Raw genomic sequence first — 17,557 nt, 5'->3', positions numbered from 1 at the left:
GAGCACTTCTTTAGAGTGAGGGGTCTAACTTTGTTGATCGCACCAAGGCAAAAGCAGATGAGTGTGTGAGAGAGCGGGAGGCAGGTGTGGGAGATGTGTAAGTGTTTCAAATGCAGAGGACCATAAGAATGCTTTGAATTATAATTAAGAGGTTTAAATGAACAAGCAAAGAATTTTTTTTTGTAAGAACTACCTAAATTGCCCTCACGCCAAATGATTGAAGTTTGGAGTCTTCTACAATTACAGAAAAGTTTCTTCTTATTAGTGAAAAAAATAGCACTACATCAAAAAGCTCTCAGCATTTCCTTCCTCACTTCTGCAAAGCCGATATCTCCACACACTTTGATCCCAGCGGACCATGTAGTTAGGTCAGCGGGGGGGGGGGGGGATTGCTTGCTTAGATGAAGGGAGAAGACTGTTTGGTTGACTTGCAATTAAGAAGAGGGAATGGCTAACAGCACACTACTGGTAGAAATGATGGCTACCTCCAATAATAATTGATTCATCGAGGATTTTGTTGATTTTTTTGGGGGGGGCTAATTGCGTCTTGAATTACGGTATCATCCGAGATATAAATCCGTGTTTTCACAGCCATCACTGTATGTCGCGTGAGTATATTGGAATGTTTGGATAGTTTGAATCAGTCACTGATCATGTGTCGGCGTACTCTCGAGACTTCCACGCAGGCAGTGTGGGTTCAGTCACCACTCGGTGACAGTGTGAATGTAAGCGTAAGCGGTTGTCAGGTTCTACGTGTGATTGTCTGGTGTTGTCTTTCAATGGCCCAAAGCCAGTTCGCCTTCAGCTCGATGCAACCCAGAAAAATATAAACAGTTTAGAAATGGATGGATGGATGACGATTTTGAAGCGGACATACTCATAATTTATATATTTTTTTTTGTACTTTTTGAGGCAAACTGATGTTAACGGCATTATTAACGGCAGAGGGGGGACTTTGAAACACTGATGGACAAAGCGCCGACCAAAGCGTTTTCCCCCCCCATCACTCAAATCATCACGAACCAACCCCAGCAGTGGGCGGTCCGTCAGCACCGACATCTCGCTGACAGAAACATGCGTTGCTTGAATGTGTTTGTTCGTGGGGATGACTTCATCACGGTTTCTTCCAGTGGAGAGGATGAGGGGCTCCTCCTCCTCTGACAGAAAAAGTGAACTTCGCTAGTCTATCAAGTGACCTGTGGTTATTTTGGCAGCTAAATTTCGGTTCCCATTTTTCAAGCCCGCTTCTTTTTTAGGTTGGCCTGGCTGCTAAAGAAAGCTGGATGTGTGGTGTAACTTTTATGCTCATAGCCCACAATGACATTGCACCATGTTGTTTTGATTTCACCAATCAGCATGGATAGTAACGCTTCAGACTTTTTTTTTTTTTTACTAGCAACCAACCCAAAATGTGTTCCAACCCACTGAGAATCAATCGCTGATTTCAAATTCATGCATTGCATTTCACCACAAAACGACACCGAGCTGAGTGTTGGCTAAAGCACATTCCAGACTTCTGCAACTTGTAGAAAAAAAAGCTCATTGCGCCGGAAGTGTATTCCCCTGTAGTAACGCTTCACCTGAAGTTATTGGATCAGCCATTTGTCCGATAGGATCATGGACCGTACGGCGCTTTGGCCCCACCACATTTGCTGCTTTGGCTTAGTAGCATGGCATCCCGAACAATACCTGCCTTGTGCTAATGGAGGTGTCATCTGGCACAGGCCTGATTAGTCAGCGATTACAGCGAGGCCTCAATTGCCGTGACAACTGCCGCAAACACAATAGGCCTAGATAGAGCCAGCTGTTTGGTCCTTTGCAATTAACCCCACATCCCACTCGTCTCCGGCAGTGCACTGCCTCTAATTGACTATTGCGTATACAAAGGAAAGGCTGTGGGGCCAGACCCCCTGGACGCAGCCCCCCCCAACCCCTCTGCTGCGAAGGAGATGATAATAATAGAGGCGTCCCGTGGACTCGGCCGCCAGTCAATCAAAGCTCCAGCGCCCCACAGGAGCCTCCTGATGAGTGAGAGAGTAGAGGAAGCACATGTATGAGGCCGTGCAGGAGCGCCTTTCTTGGAGGGGGGGGGGGGTGCTTCTCGTGTGTGTGTGTGTGTGGGTGGGGTGATGATAAGTTGAATATGCCTTCAGTCAAAGTACTAATCAATTCAAGTGCATGTGAGGAAACCCAATTGCAAGCTACACATCAGGAAAGCCATTTTTGGGTGCAATCATCTCTCCCTCTGTTCATCTCAAGGTTGATTTACTGGGCAATGCAGGACGAAAAAAAATCAAGGCAATTATTTGTCAGGCCTCTGTTATCTATAATTGCAAAGATAAAAATCAAACTGCAATGATTTCTCTGTGGATAGAGCCGTCTGAATTCGCAGCTGCTTGTGTCATCATAATCTTCAAACAAATGCATTGTCTGCACCTAACTCCACTCTGCCTGTGCTCTGTTGGGAATATTTATTATTGAGGAAGCTGAATTATCGATGGAATGTTTCAGGCACGCACTTAATAAAAGGAATATAAAGCATGTTATGAGAATGTTTTTCAATGTGGATGAAATGGGAGTTTATTTCTCAGAAAGGGGGTCTCACTGTAACCACATGCGTTCTTTCCAACCATGCCAACATGTTACAAAGGGCAAAGCGGATCGTGACAAAGTTGACATGACTTGCACACTCCCCCACAAGCACACACACATGGCACATTGTCAAAAATGGATTTCATCATTAAAAGACTTTTATTTCCTCCGGTTCAATCTTGGACCAAACATCCACATCTAATCTTTCATTTCATTGAAGCCACTCTCATCTCAGATGTAATCTATTTCCTGCACAGGCAGAGAGAAGAGGAAAAACAAAACAAACTGGAAGCCCAATTATTATGGCTCTCCTTTAAACAGACTCCAACATGAGGTCATTCAGTTGGCCTGAAGAGAAATGGTCCTTATGAATACTGCACCCATTGGAGGTACACTTGCGAGTGAGCTCATGCTCTTCTTAGCGCCCCCTAAAGCTAAAATAACCCAAATAATTTTGGACAAGTATATGCTTCAACTTTGTGGGGAAGGTTTGGAGAAGGCCTATTTCTCTTCTCGCGCCATGTTGATGATTGGCTGAGTTTGGTGTGGGAGCAATTGACTCAGCCCTGACCTCAACCTGAAAAGAATTCCCCACACACACTCTAGTGTCTTGTTGACAGTCTTCCCTATTTATCAAGGACAAGGCATCAAAGCAGCTCATTAACTGACACAGGTTGCCTTTGAGGACAAGCGATACCAACAGGACGCTGCCATGTTTACATTTTCACTCTAAAATTTATCTCAGAGGCCAGCCATGAAAATTAATTAGTTGGGTTGATGTGGTAACCTCGTGCACTGACCTGCCTTTTATGGGAAGTCAGGAAAATTACCGGGAAATGACTCCTCTGGCTCACGTACACATCCCTTTGTTTGGGAATTACCGATAACCTTCCAAAGAGAAATACAGTACACATTCTCTCAAGCTAAAATAAAAGTCTAGTGGATTAGAGGAGAAACACGGGTGGCTCCAAAGCGGGACAAATCTCAGCTGACATCACATTGCAGTTGCTCTCTCTGACCCCTAAAGCTTTGCAATTACAAACAGTGGAAATTGTTCCTTCATGTCTGTTGATCGTCTCAATTCTCTTTCTGTTTTCATCCCTCTATCTATCTCTTCTCTGCTTCAGTGCCTCCCCCCCCCTGACTCTCCAGGCTCCCTCCCCTCTCCTCTGTCTTTTCCATCTCGCTCTCTGAGTAAGTGAGTTTCATCTGGGGTGCTTGCCGGGCGAAATCACCCCAGGGTGAACACTTTATTATCTGTAGTCAAAGCGTCACCGCAAATACCATTCTACACACACAAGTGTCACTTTCCATTTGTCCACACTCTGGCTGCATTAGCAGAGCCTAGCCGGCCCAGGGCCTTGTGTCTCCGGCAGAAGAAAGCTAACAGCGTGGGAAAGCACTCGTCCTGCATTCCTGCCCCATTGACACCGGTGCAGCCGATCTGTTGCCTCGCTCTTGGGAATTAAAAAAAAAGAATAACAGAAAATCACCACTAAAATGACAATGAGCAAGATAGCTTGTGGAATGATAGAGGAGGACATTTTGGCATCTTGTGATCTTTGTTCTAATTCATGAGCTCACAGTAGGTGTGTAAGAGGGTTAAACAAAGGAAGCCCTTGGGTTCAAGCTGCAAGGGGTAATTAGTAATGATCAAGCCAAGTGTCCACTCAAAACACGAGTTGTTTGGGCCACTGTGGAATGCAGCACCCATGTCGGGCTTTTTGTGGAACACCCGTGTACCGAATAAACAAAGGACTAGAACACATGATGTGTTGACCTCAAAATACACACTGAGCTCGGCCAAGCATGGGGTTGAAATATTCTGCTGTGTTCAAGTATGGGAGATTAAAAAAATATGAATTTTGGGAGGACAATGCAAAGGTATTGTCATGATGTGAAGTGCAAAATAAAAAATTGTCAAATTTTAAAAATCTCTTATGAAAACTGACTAGAGAGTACTTTAAGATTTTATTAAGATCGTAAGTAAATTTATAGAGTAAAATTACAATTTTATATTATTACAAAAATTACTAGAACATTTTACCTGAAAGTACTACAAATGGAAACCGATATAAAATAATACAGTGAACTACAAAAAGTGAACCCCTCAGGAATAACGAATAGGTTAAAGGATAAATGGAATTTTGAAGTTAAGCTCTTGAAAATGTGCATCATGAAAAGATGACTTCTGCTTTGGTCTAACGGCTGCACGGCTGGTTAGTCGCGGCTAAACTGCTAATGACACGTGCGCCAGCCTGCGCTCGCATAATCACGCAAGAGGAACTTCTCTAGTCGAAATAGCTTCATCTTCTGAAGATAACGACGAGTCATGTATGCCGATCAGCTGCGCATTCAGTCGTATTCACTTCTTAATTCTATTACTTTTTGTTTACGTCTCCAAAAGCTGGACTCTGATTGGCTGCTGTCACGCACATTTCCACCACATCTGATCAAATAGATACGCATGCAGCTCACAGTCATCATATGACAAGTCCCCAAACATATAATCGTATTTTCCGGACTATACGCCGCTACCTTTTTCCAAGATTTTGAATCATGCGGCTAATACAACGGTGCAGCTTTTCAGTGGATTTTTCTTTCACCAGTAGGGGGGCTCTATAGTTCAGAAGATATGCAAAATGAGTCTTGATTTTTTTTTTTCTCTCTTGGGTCTGTTCTGTTTTAATTAGCAAAGTTGTTGCCGTGTTAAAAGATACTGTTTTAACAATCTCATTTGTACCTTTATGTGTATTCACAGTATAAAATCGTTTTGTACATGCAGTAAACAACAAATGTTTTTCAACATAGAAAACTGCAGAGATTAAAAAAATATGATTATATCTGTTTTTTTTTTTAAGTTTCTGCGGCTGATATACAAGAGCGCCTTATAGACGGGAAAATACGGTAATCACTGAGCGTAATATTGCCCTGTGGAAGGTAACTGACAAAGAGAATGTTTAAGGCTTTAGTGGTTCAAATATATGTGAATATCAAACTGTCCATGTGTAGAAATGTGAATGTGAAGTGTTACTTTTCAATGTGTGCTGAGTGCAAAGTCCGCTGGGATCGGCTCCAGTTACCTGCAACACCTCCAGTTATTGAATTAAAACTCATTAGATTGTGCTGTATAACTAAAGATGTGTCTAGCTGTCTAATTAATTGTGACGTGTAAAGAGACGATACCCTAATCCTACCCTTAATGACAATGAAAAAGATGTATGATTGAATAAGCACAAGTTGAGAGACATCCATCTAGTTCCCGGGCCTGAATGCAAAACAGAAAAGTTAATGGATGAGCAAAAATGTTATCCACTAAAAAAGTGCTCTGTTTAATAATTAGGTCTAGCTTTAGATGTGATTTGCCCTGCGGCCTGCCTGGGCCACCCTCATTGTGCACACTGCATGATCGAAAAAGAAGAGGCTTTATCAGCAAATACCCCGAGTCAGCACCAGCAGCAGGGTGGTTATGCGTTACGACTGGCGCACCAGCCGATATTGTCATGTGCGATTAGGCCTGTGCTCATGAGCCTGTGAACTCATTGCTGAGGCATCGGAGTCAAGCCCGCCCTCTTATTTCCTGACATTTCTATCTGCTGCGCCTCAGCTCCTCCTCTTTGCTTTCCCATTTAGCATTGAGCTCTGCCACTTCTCGATTTCACCTCTCTAAACCCAGTGACGGGCTGAGCTGAACCGATTAAGAGTCTGCAACAGGTCAGAGTGATACGATTTTAAACAATAATTCTTTGGAGCCTTTCATCCAAAAGGGTCAGACAAAGATGAAGCTAGCCTCTGAAGGTTAATTTGTCACCTCTGCAGATGACAGGGTGGATGGCGAAGAACAAAGTTACGCGAAGACAAACAGAAAGACCGCTTATCAAGAAAAAATGAGGGGATATAAAACATTAGGAGCACAGCACAGAGATTGAAAGATGGCAAGTTTTTGATGTTAGCTTCCATTATGTCTGTCCTTTTTTTAGGAAAAGATCCTAGCATCTGACACTGCTCCCTGAAAGGGCTCCATGTACTGCCAAGAGCAGTAGCATCCACAACACAAACGCACGCACACACGCAACTGGAATGAAAGAACTGAGAGATACCGATTGTAAGCACATACAAAAATAAGAAAGGAAGAAGATCTGAGTGGAAAAAAGGCAAAGAGGCAGAGAGTATGGTGGGGGGGAGAAAATAAAAGGGGGGAGGCTGGAGGCGGCTGGGCAGGCCTGTCAAAGCCCAGAAAGTGCTGCTGCACAGGCCTGCAGGTAAATGGAAGAAGAAAGGCGCCTGCAGGCTGCCTGAGGCAAGCCCAGGCCCTTCTGTTCTATCATTTAAGAGACAAGTCGTTCGCTGATTCCCAATTAATATTTAACGCTGCACAGACAACAAGGCACTCCACGGCAGTACACATGCCTGGAGAAGCAGAGAGGTGGAGAGGAGCAGGTTTTTGACCTTTAATAGACACTTCGATTTTGGATTTAGGTTAAAAGTGGTCATGAGAAGAGCACACGCTCAGCAATTGATGCAGACGACAAGTACAATTGTACAAATGCAATCTTATTGAGCCAGTCTAAATGAAGGCCACATCTAAACACTATATTTTTATTCGGTACATGATGTAGACATGTATAATGTTATATTTACATTTTTTTACAACTATGGTGTGCAGTATAATTGGTTTTAGGTGTAATATTATGTTATACAAATATTTTATATATTTATATTATATCATTATAAATGTTAATTGTGATTATATTGACGTCAGACTGAGTTGTTTCTAATAATAAAGATAAATTAGTTAATTATTGTACAAAAGACCTTAATAGCGCTATTTTAATAGATCTCACTCAGGTCAGCATAATGTACATCCAATAACACAAAGATTTAATCACATTATTGCATATGGATCTAATTCTACAATGCCCAAAACTATGATCTTCACAGCATGCCTAAACACCCCACCCACACATCATTTGTACATCTTATCCTCACGAGAGTCATTGGTCGCCAGCCAATCGCAGGGCACACATAGACGAACCACCATTTACACCCACATTCACACCTAGAGAAGTTATAGTAAACACAAGCTAATGAATATAAATTTCGATTGTCGCATTGCGTATGAGTTTCCATTCATGCTTGTAATGCCAGACAATCCGAAGTGGAAAAAGAAAACTGAACTCCTATCTTGATCACACAAACAGTCACGTCTGCGCTTCCCTTACCACATAATGGCTCTCTTTACAGCGAGACCTCTTGCAACAACATATCGATCAATATTTACCATCTGTGCGTTTCAATCAAGGCTGGGAGGTTAAATGCATGGAGTTATTTACTGAAGTGGAAATAAAGATGTGCAGCTTGAACAACAAAACAGAACTGTTCCTGTGTGCCTTTAATTAAAAAGATACTTGCAGCGGAAAGCATGCATCCTACTTGTAAGCACCCATATTTTAAATGTCGATTAATCTGCATATACAATAATGGAAAGCAGAGTAGAGGTGCTTTGGGATCAATCCGAGTCTACATGCTACAATTGTTTGACAGGTGTGAACATGTATCACACTGTTCATCTCCGACCAGATGTAAACTAGGCCTATTGGGCCTGGGTAAAATCTCGACAATGACTACTCAGTTAGGCTGATATACGAATATCCAAAATAGCGGGCGCTGAATTTGGTGTTTACTCAATCTAACAGATTGCGTGAGCTGGCGTGTTGGCAACAGGTGTAAAAGTGGTAGATGCCACCATATTTAAAGGAGAGTTTGCGCTTAAGTGGTGCTGAGGGTATTCACCATGGTAAGTTTGGGAGAGCACTCAAAGATCAAAATTAAGTTTTTACTGTCATGGAATTGGAAGTGTCAGAGGGAGACAGACATCTTACAGAGTTACATTAAAAAAGATATTGCTCCTAACACTTCGGTGAAGCATTGTTTTGTTTGATTTGACAGCGCGCAACATTGTGTTGAAAACTTGGGGCAGCACGCCCAAACATTGCCCTAAAAGAGGCTAGGACAAGTGTCAGTGAAGTCAAATAACCCAGATGCAAGGAATTTTGTCATAGCGTATGCCACGGGTTGCAGGTTATAATAATATATTATTAGAAGTCCAAAAAACAAGACCCAAAGCAGTAAACCAAAACAGGGAATGATCTCACAAACAGGAACCTGGTAAAACATGACAAGAACAACAAAAGGAGCAATGACCCGATACTAACAGAAAGAAACCAGACAGCTAAATATACGAGCAAACTGATGAGACACAGAGGAACATCTGGACAAGACACGAGTGGTTGGAAGGAGCTGATTGGTTTACACAAGGGACCGGGCTGATGAGTACAGGTCCAAACAAAACCTAAGGGCAAGTCATGAGAAAAACATACAATGAAACAAGACAAAAGAACATAATTCAAACAATAAAAACATAACTGGCATGACTCCTGCTTGTGACTAACTCCGTCAGCCCTTCGAGTATTCAGAAGCTACAAGCTAGCGTGACACATCTGTTCTCCTGTGGCTTCTCATTTTTCCCAGACCTCCTTGTCATGGCTAAGCACATCTGTGCCGATTGCACCTGCCTTGTAGACCCTGTTTAGAGCCGTAAAATCAACCATCAGAATGCAACTCAAGTTTGATCAAATGAATTAATCATTGGAATATACTCCTCGAGAATGCGCAAAATCAATTGGGCGATACAATCTTGGGCAGCTTTGTGTGAGAAATCACGCCTGTTTTTGTGCATGCAAACCCTTGGTAAATCAGACCCTTAATGTGTCATTTCCTGTGCGAAAGCAAAGGACTGGGGACACACTGTCCACTCGATCCCCACCAGCCAACCCCCGCTCTCTGGGAGGCAAAGGCAGAGGGTGCTGATGCCTGCACCTGCAGGGACGCCCAAATGCCAGGCTCGCTTTGGAACTAGGAAGCTCTTTTTCAATCCAATACCTGCTGTGAACACAGTTACAGCAGAGCCCCTCTTCCTCGAGCTCACCTCCCATGGCAGTAAGATTGCTTCACCCCCTGTGCTCACAGCAGAAGGCGAGAGGGCAGAGTGAAGGCAAAGCTCGGCGGGTCACTACCAGACGGAAATGATCCTCTGTGTGCCAGCACTGAGATGGCAAGAGGTTATACTGCGCATGAGGGAAGGCGGTGACCACTCATGTGCTTCCTCCTTTTAATTCTCACCATTTTTCAACTTGATGCACAGTCACAAGGCTTCAAAATATTTCCCCTCCCGGGGCTAAAAATGGGCTTGACCGATACATAGTGGGGCTGAGAAAATATTTCCTAAATATATTTTATAACGCGGATTTCTGATTAGGCCCCGGTGTAGCACCGTCCCCGTTGATGAAACTGTGCGGACGCATATCAAATGCGAGAGCAAATGCAGGGATTGTTCACAATGAAATTGCATAAGTAGGCATCCAGAAAAGAGGCAGTCCATGGATAGCTGTCACTCACCATTCACCGTGAAGAATACTTCATGACCTGGCGGAATAATCAGAATGCCGATGCGGACACTCTGTAGAATTCCAAACAGGACGTAGAAAAAGGACCGTTCAGTCAGTGGGAAAAGGTCAAGTACATGCATATTTTTTCCTCTCTTCTCTCAATTGTGCATAGGATTCAGGAAGGAGAATGAAAATGGGCCATTGCACCCTGTATAGAATAAAGTGAAGACTATAGAGCAAGTGTGCCCAAGTCCTATCCAGCCTGTTTTAGATGTCTCCCTCTTCCAACACCCCTGATTCATTCTCAACTTGGCCATCCTGCTATAGTAAAAAACTGCAACATGCTGACCTAACAGGTTAAGCTAATGTTAACATGCACGTTCACTTTTGTCATTTCCAGCCATGTTGTCACCCTTAATTGTTACAATAGCAAAATACTGATAGATTTATTGCACCAATTAGAAGTCTTGAAACCTCATGTGGAATTAATATCTGCTTTTGCCAATGGAAAAGTGAGACTAGCAAGTAGAGCCGTGTTGATCCGAGTAGCCTGCAAAGCTCAGAGTTGTTTCAGCCGCTATTGTAACCACCTATTAATATTCAACTGGAAAGGATGACATCACAGCAGCCCACACAACATACTGCAGTTTTAGAAGCTTACTAACTTTTCTGTCGTGACTCTTCCACCAAATTATGCACAGGTCACAAGAGGTCACTGTGTCCATGAATTCCCGCCACTTAGCTAAAAGCAAAGCAACTGTCTACCATCTCCGGCTTCCCTGCCTGCAGAGAAAGCAGGCTATTAGGTAGATCCCCAGGTGAACCTCTATGCTGTGTCCCGAGGCCGTGTGATTGTCTCTGTCCATCAATCTGGAGGAGGTTTGAACCTGGCTTGACACGGCATGAACCGCGGATATCAGGCCTTCTGGGTACGTTTCATCTACACCTGGCTGATTGGCACGCCAGGCCTCGCGGCTGGTGTCGCAGGAGGTTACTGCTGCATGTGCGCTCCATCGCCTCTCCTCGGTGTGTGTGAATGAGGGCACATTTGGAAAAACAAATCAGGACTTTTATAGGAGTTGATTAAATGGATTTAACTAGGATTAAACTGTTCTTTCCGATTTGATTTCACCACACTCACACACCACTGAAATAGCCCTTATCCAAATAAAGGTTACTGGCTGAGGAACTAATTTTTAAGCTATTTAAAATAATAGCCCTCTCCCCAAAACCTGGAGGGACACCCGGGTTTGACCACTAATCACCACATAATTAAACAAGCCAATGGAAAATCTGACAAAATAATATTTTAGGAAATAACCAGATCACCGTCTAACTGTCATGTAGGATTGTGAAGCAGTTCTTTTTCCTGGAGCTGACATGTAGCAGAGTAATTGGTGTCTGGGCCAGAGAAGGGGCAGGTGGTGGTTGCAGGGGGGGGGGCTATGTCAGTGTTACTCATCACTGGTGTGGAGAACTTCCCTTCCCTCTCCTCTCCTCTCCTCTCATGCTCACCCTCCACTCCTCTCGGACCTTCAGAGCCACAGCGGAGGGCTGTGATGACGGAGACGTAATGATGGGGAGGGTTGCCTCTGGTGGAGGGTGTCCGGGGTCAGTTGCTTCTATTCACCCCTCTCCCCCTGCGTGGCCTCTCTCTTTCTCTCTCTCTCGTCTGGGCACCCTCCCTCTGGGGCATAACATGATGAGAGGCACTGGCTCCACGGCCGTCTCTGCCTTTCATGTCTCCATCTAGGCCAGCGGTGGAGAGACGCGGAGGCGAGGACGAGGGCTACAAATGTCACCCATAAGGAGGATTTAATTAAAAATGACAGCGGCTGGCGCAGGAGAGTGCAGCCACATATGCGTGGAATTTGGACGCTGTGAAAGCAAGTGCCTATGATTTATAATTCAAGTAATGCTCTGCACTGCCTTTTAATTCTATGGCCAAAGGAAGAAAAAAAAATATCAAAAGGCCGCCCCTATGAAGCTAATCCAATATGATATTTTTAAGGGCAGGCGGTCAATGGCTTTCTGAAAAGCCGGCTTCTCAGAGCTCTCTCTCCATCTCCCTTCGCTGAGTTCTGCTGCCTGCTGTCTCCGCCCTGCACGCCGCTCTACCGCGCCTCACCCCCAGCCCCCCTCGAGCCCGGGCTGTGATAATGGAAACATCCTACTCTCCGCCTCCCGTTTCTCCTGCTAAGCTCTGCGCGCTTGGGGGAAATTGATTGTCTGGCGAGCTGATCTGAACGCTTCCAGCTGATGGCAGAGCCAGTTAAGTCCTTTTTTATTGAGGGTATGAGGGATTTTTAATGGGAGTCGCATCAATGAACTGTGCAGTCACTCGGCATCTGCATGCAGGGTCTTTTTGTAAAAAGCCTCCTCACCCTCCCATTACAGCCCTCCGTCTCTCTTACACTCACACACAAACACACAATTTAAACAAAGGACAGAAGAAGCAAATGACACATTTCACCTTTGTTTCATTGCCAGGTAATCCACCTCTTGCATGCTCACTCACTGTGTCTGTGTGGTGGAGACTCCGGTATGGGAGTCTCCCACTGAGAGGCTGGGTCACCTCATGAAAATCTGCTGTCACTAAACGGGACTAAGACAGTGAAGCCCATGTCAGTGGTTCTTAGACGGCATGTTTACATATGTAGTGAACTTGGACATTTTTGAACAACCTCATTATGAACCTCACGTCAGTTTGTGAGATAGTATTGGACTGTCAGGTTTCTTGACAGACAGTGAAAGGGAGGCCGGAAAAGGAAGGAGGCAAACAAAAGACTTTTCTTTTAGTTTCATGAATGCAAATCGGCTAATCCTGCAAAACCGGAAAGGAATGGATAAAGATGAAGTTTTGATGGCCTGCTTCATTTCATTTCTTTTTGCTCTCTTTTCATCGTCCCATTTTGTAGTTGGAATTTGTGCAGAGTCTCCATCCATTTCCTTTCTATGCAGTTAAAGACTCAGATCAAGATTCTATTTTCACAAATACTTCTTTATAAATTCAGCCATCCAATTTCTATACTGCATAACCTGCTGGGTTAAGAGTTCAAGCATATCCCGATAGACTTTGGTAAGAAGAGCGTCTACCATGGGCTACATCCTCTGCAACCTGACCCCCCCCCCAAATAAGCACAATATGGATGGATGGATGTCTTTTGTTCTGTTGATTTAAACACACCTTTAGTGAAAAAGCAATTTCTTGTAAAAGAAACTGTTAATTCAGGCACATTAAAGCTCTCGATCGGAAATTCATCACTTTTTAATCATATCCTTCAATGCAAAGCCAATCGGCGTAATGACCTAAAGTAGCTGAATCGCTATGGAGGAAGATTACAAAAGACACATGTAATTTAATTCACATGCTTTTTAAAGTCGTGCATATTGTCTTACATTTGAAGAGACACGTAACTCTTGTTTATCAGATGCTTCTCTTCTCTATTAATCAGTTTGAAATGGCTTATATGGCTGCCTTGCAAAACAAAACAACTTCTCAGTTGTCATTATGCAGGCAGACGCTTGTTTATAACATCGCAGTTTAAACTGATCTCAAAAAGCTTCGACTCAAATCAATAACCAATCAATCCTCGACATGCCGCAGCTACAAACTGGTTGCAACTAGTTTAGCAACTCTGCAACAACTCATCTTTGTCCCTTTGCACCATTTTGTGAGTGGACACAGGGTGGTGCTGGGGGGAGCCAACACAGCAGCTGTCATGCTTTACAGGCGGCCCCAACCAGACACTGTAAATGTTTACAGACCCCTCAGGGTCACGTGGGCCATGAGGCACGTTAAAACAGTGTCTGTTCAGCCCTGTTGACACGAACGCACAATCAGCACGACTAAATAGTCCCACTCACAATGATGAGCCAAACAACACAACAATCTGGCCTGTAAAGTGCACATTTGCCCGTCCAACTGTTTGGAATTCCCCAGAGAAGCGAGGGATCATGGTGACACAAACAGCAGAAACCGGAAAGTCTATTTTACGGTCACTTATTTACAGTCACTGTTAGCGGTCTGTTTCCATTGTTGGACCTGACTGATTAACTGAGGGTTACGTGGACACGGTGTACACATTCCGACTCGATCCACCAAATTCACCGAGCTCAATTCCCGGTCTCCAACGTCCCCAACGTTTTTGTGAACTCACATTTGCGTCCCAGGGCTTGCGGAGGCTCCAAGCTCTTGCTGGCACACGCCGGGTGCTGGGGTGGAGGGTTCTGCCTCCTCTGCAGACAGGCCAGCATGGCGAGGTGGGCACAGTACGACAGCCGGCGGAGTTCTGCGGCCAACCTAGAATGCAAAAATACAAATTCAAGTGAAATCAGCAGCAGGATTTGAGGTCAAAGCGTGCCTCCGCTATCCTGGTGGGATGTGGCTAAGTGGCTAAATGAGGCTCTGTTTCTCACCCAGTATGCATTGGGGAGAGCTTGCCTACATTTAGAGGGTTCTGAGCTGCATGTGTTGACTGATAAACACACACCTGCGCTGGGGGCCGCTCGCTCGACCCTGCCTCAATGCACAGCGTTGCTCCACACAGCTAGTCAAGCATATCTCCTGCCTATGAAACCTTGCTCACAACAAACACACAAGTAGCAGCACTTTAGCACATTCCTCTCAGTGCAGCATGCATGTGGTGATTGATGGCGTTATCTATAGACAGGCGGAGAAAAAAAAAAAGAAAAAGCAGTCTGACTGCTAAGCTTAGCATGCAGTAGCACTGGGGGGCTGTCACGGAGGGCCTTGGGGACAAAGTGGTGTCTGCATGTATGTGGAGCCGTGTGCTGTACTGTGCAGTTGAGTGTGTTTATGAGCAAATGCAACGGTGAGGGTGGGGGGGGGGCTGCCAACCGTACATCACAGCTAGTGACGGCACTAATCAATCTCGCTTCAGGCCATAAATCAGTAGCTCTGCTCGCTCTTTTCCCCTACAACCACTTTCACTCAGGAAAAGTGAGGCCGTGGCAGCAAGTTTGCACTGAAAAAAGCCCATAATGGAATACATATATTCACAATATGGACAAATGGATTGGGACGCCTCGACTTTCCACAGAAAGTGAAATTGAAAGTTGTTCCCGCGTTTTGCAACCTCCACTCTTCTGGGAAGACGCTATACAAGATTTTGGAGTGTGTCTTTGAGTGATTTTTTTTTTAATTAAATTTTCTCAATTTTGAGGTCTCGTTTACAATCGACAAAGTAGTTCATGCCACCAAAAGAGTTTTTTTCCCCCCCCCTGAAATTAAGGAAACAATGTAATGGAACGGGCTTTGGATGTGGAGGCTGTAGTTCCTGGCCCTAACCTTGAGACCCGACATACCATCTCATCTATCCCTGTCCGTCTTCCTTTTCTCAGCTGACTTTTTGTAAGGTAGGAAAAAACACTTTAAACATTAGTCAGCTCTTGTTTTTCCTCACTGTGGGAACATCTCAAAGCATCTCTTCCTCTCTTCACTACCTAATTATTTCACCCACGGCAAGCAAATGTTTAAACACGTAAACCCGAGAAGAGCTGAATGAGAAAACCTTTGGACCTTTATTTACGGAAAGGTGAACTTTGCCTTCTGCACTGGAGCACCCAAACTGTTCCTATCAAGTCAGAAGCAAATAATTGTCTAAAATGTATTGGTAAGAAGGAAAATTAACAATCAGCGAAAACTAAAAGGCCAGCAATTGATTATATAATCAGGACTCACTGCTTTGTTGTTTATGTACTGTATAAACAAACCGCTCCCTCACCAAAAACCTCAATAATCGAGCAACATAGAGAGCATCAATCATCAGTAACAGTTTCACAATAGTGACTCATTAAAAGTTGTCGAGTACCAGACGAGGACAGTTAAAGTAAAACCACCAAAGTCCACAAAGTGTTCTTACATGATGAGGATTGATATTCTCGCATTCAGTTGAATTTTTTTGGGTTTCCAGGGAACAGGCACTCACACCGTAGAACACTGGCAAAGTCCACTCGCAGCTAGCGTGCATGCGATGCCTATAAAAAGAATTGTGGCCTTCATATAAGCTCTGGCACAGTCTTGTGTCCAAAACACATCGCTATGAATCACTATCTTCCCAACCTCCTTTCATATTAAAACAAAGAACAGGAGCAAATATTTCATGTTGGCTGTCAGTGGCAGCGTCAGGCATATCATTGAAAAATGATTTCTCATGCACTCGCTGAAGCTTGTGTCCTGTTATTTATTTTGCTAGCGAATCAGCAAAGTAACATTAAGGAGCCTTGCATGTGCCCATTACTTTAGATTTATAGATGATAATTTCACAAAGAAAGAAAGCAACTGCAATTATTATTAAGACAACAAACAAAACACACAATCCTGTTCTCTGATTAAAACAAATAACAAATAATGTTGAGGAATAAAAATACCAGTGACATGCTCAGGAATATATTAGCATTGTTTACGAGCAAGAAGCAAAATGAATTTAATCAGATTTTTTACAAATTTGAAAAAATCTAGCATTTTTTCCACTTGGCTACAAAAAGGCCCAATAAACATGCAGAACTGCAACTCAAAATAATATTTTAAGCTCAAAACGGACACACTGTGCAAAATCATACACTGAATCTGGAGTCTTATTCCACTATCTGTCGCACACACACACACACACACACACTGACGCGGACACAGTGCTGATGGAAAAGAGAGGCCACTCTATTGCTCGCCAGGTGCAAAATAAAAAAAAAAAGGTCGTGCACAGTGTCATTTCCTCTGGCACACGGGCGGGCCTGGCCGAAACACACTGGCACTTTGAGTTCATTACTGGCTGTTCACATAATCCTTTTCTGTGGGCCCTCTCTACGTGCTCACTAATGTCACCGGCAGCCCATCCTCACAGACCATTTGTTAAAAGACGAGAGGAAGGGCGCATGCAGTGTGGATTGAGACTAAAAGCTAGTTGGTGGTGGGGGCGCTACGGGGGAGGGGGGGTACTTCCAGCGTTTTCACTGTCTGAAATGAAAGACAATCGCATAACTGCGCTCCATTTTTCTCCATTTGCTACTCACCAAATGTATTTTGAGGCATTATGCTTTGCTGAAAAAGACCCACTTTTTTTCAATTCAATTTCAAGAACCAATTTTCTCCCATTATTGCCCCTAAGAGCGAAGCAGAAGAAGCAAGTCTTTGGCTTGTTTGTCATGCCCTCGTCTCTTTGCCTCGTCTCTTCCTTTTAGGTATTGTGCTGCTGAGCAGATGTCGATCAGTGGCAGGAAATGATGTTCCAAGCGAAACACTCTGACCCATCATAACAGCTGCTCTAAAATAGCCCGTCATGCTTGGATCAATCCCCTTGAATATGCTGAAGAATGTGAGCGAGCAGGCACATTCAAACCACCTGCACTTCACTTGCTCATCAAATCCACTCACAACTCTCCTATTACACCAGCATGGCCGTATCTCCAAAGCCAGGACGGCTATCGTTCTGATAACACTGCTGCTGGGTTTGCAGTGGGGGCGGGAAGGATCAGTCCCATGAGATGAGGGAATAAGC

At 44.1% G+C, this 17,557-nt stretch overlaps 1 protein-coding gene across 1 annotated transcript in view; it reads right to left on the bottom strand.

Moving 5' to 3' along the window:
- Nucleotides 1-17,557, bottom strand: part of fam222aa (family with sequence similarity 222 member Aa) — a 55,166-nt gene that overhangs the window by 11,379 nt on the left and 26,230 nt on the right. Inside the window, exon 2 of the mRNA XM_088297379.1 lies at nucleotides 14,201-14,343. Coding sequence (XP_088153505.1) covers nucleotides 14,201-14,297 — 97 coding nt within the window. The 5' untranslated portion in view covers nucleotides 14,298-14,343. The remainder of the gene's footprint in view (nucleotides 1-14,200; nucleotides 14,344-17,557) is intronic.

This window comes from Idiotropiscis lumnitzeri, chromosome 1 (genome assembly GCF_059441095.1).
Source record: "Idiotropiscis lumnitzeri isolate Australia: NSW breed Sydney's pygmy pipehorse chromosome 1, RoL_Ilum_1.0, whole genome shotgun sequence".
Lineage (NCBI taxonomy): Eukaryota > Metazoa > Chordata > Actinopteri > Syngnathiformes > Syngnathidae > Idiotropiscis > Idiotropiscis lumnitzeri.
This window is presented reverse-complemented; position numbering and strand designations above follow the sequence as displayed.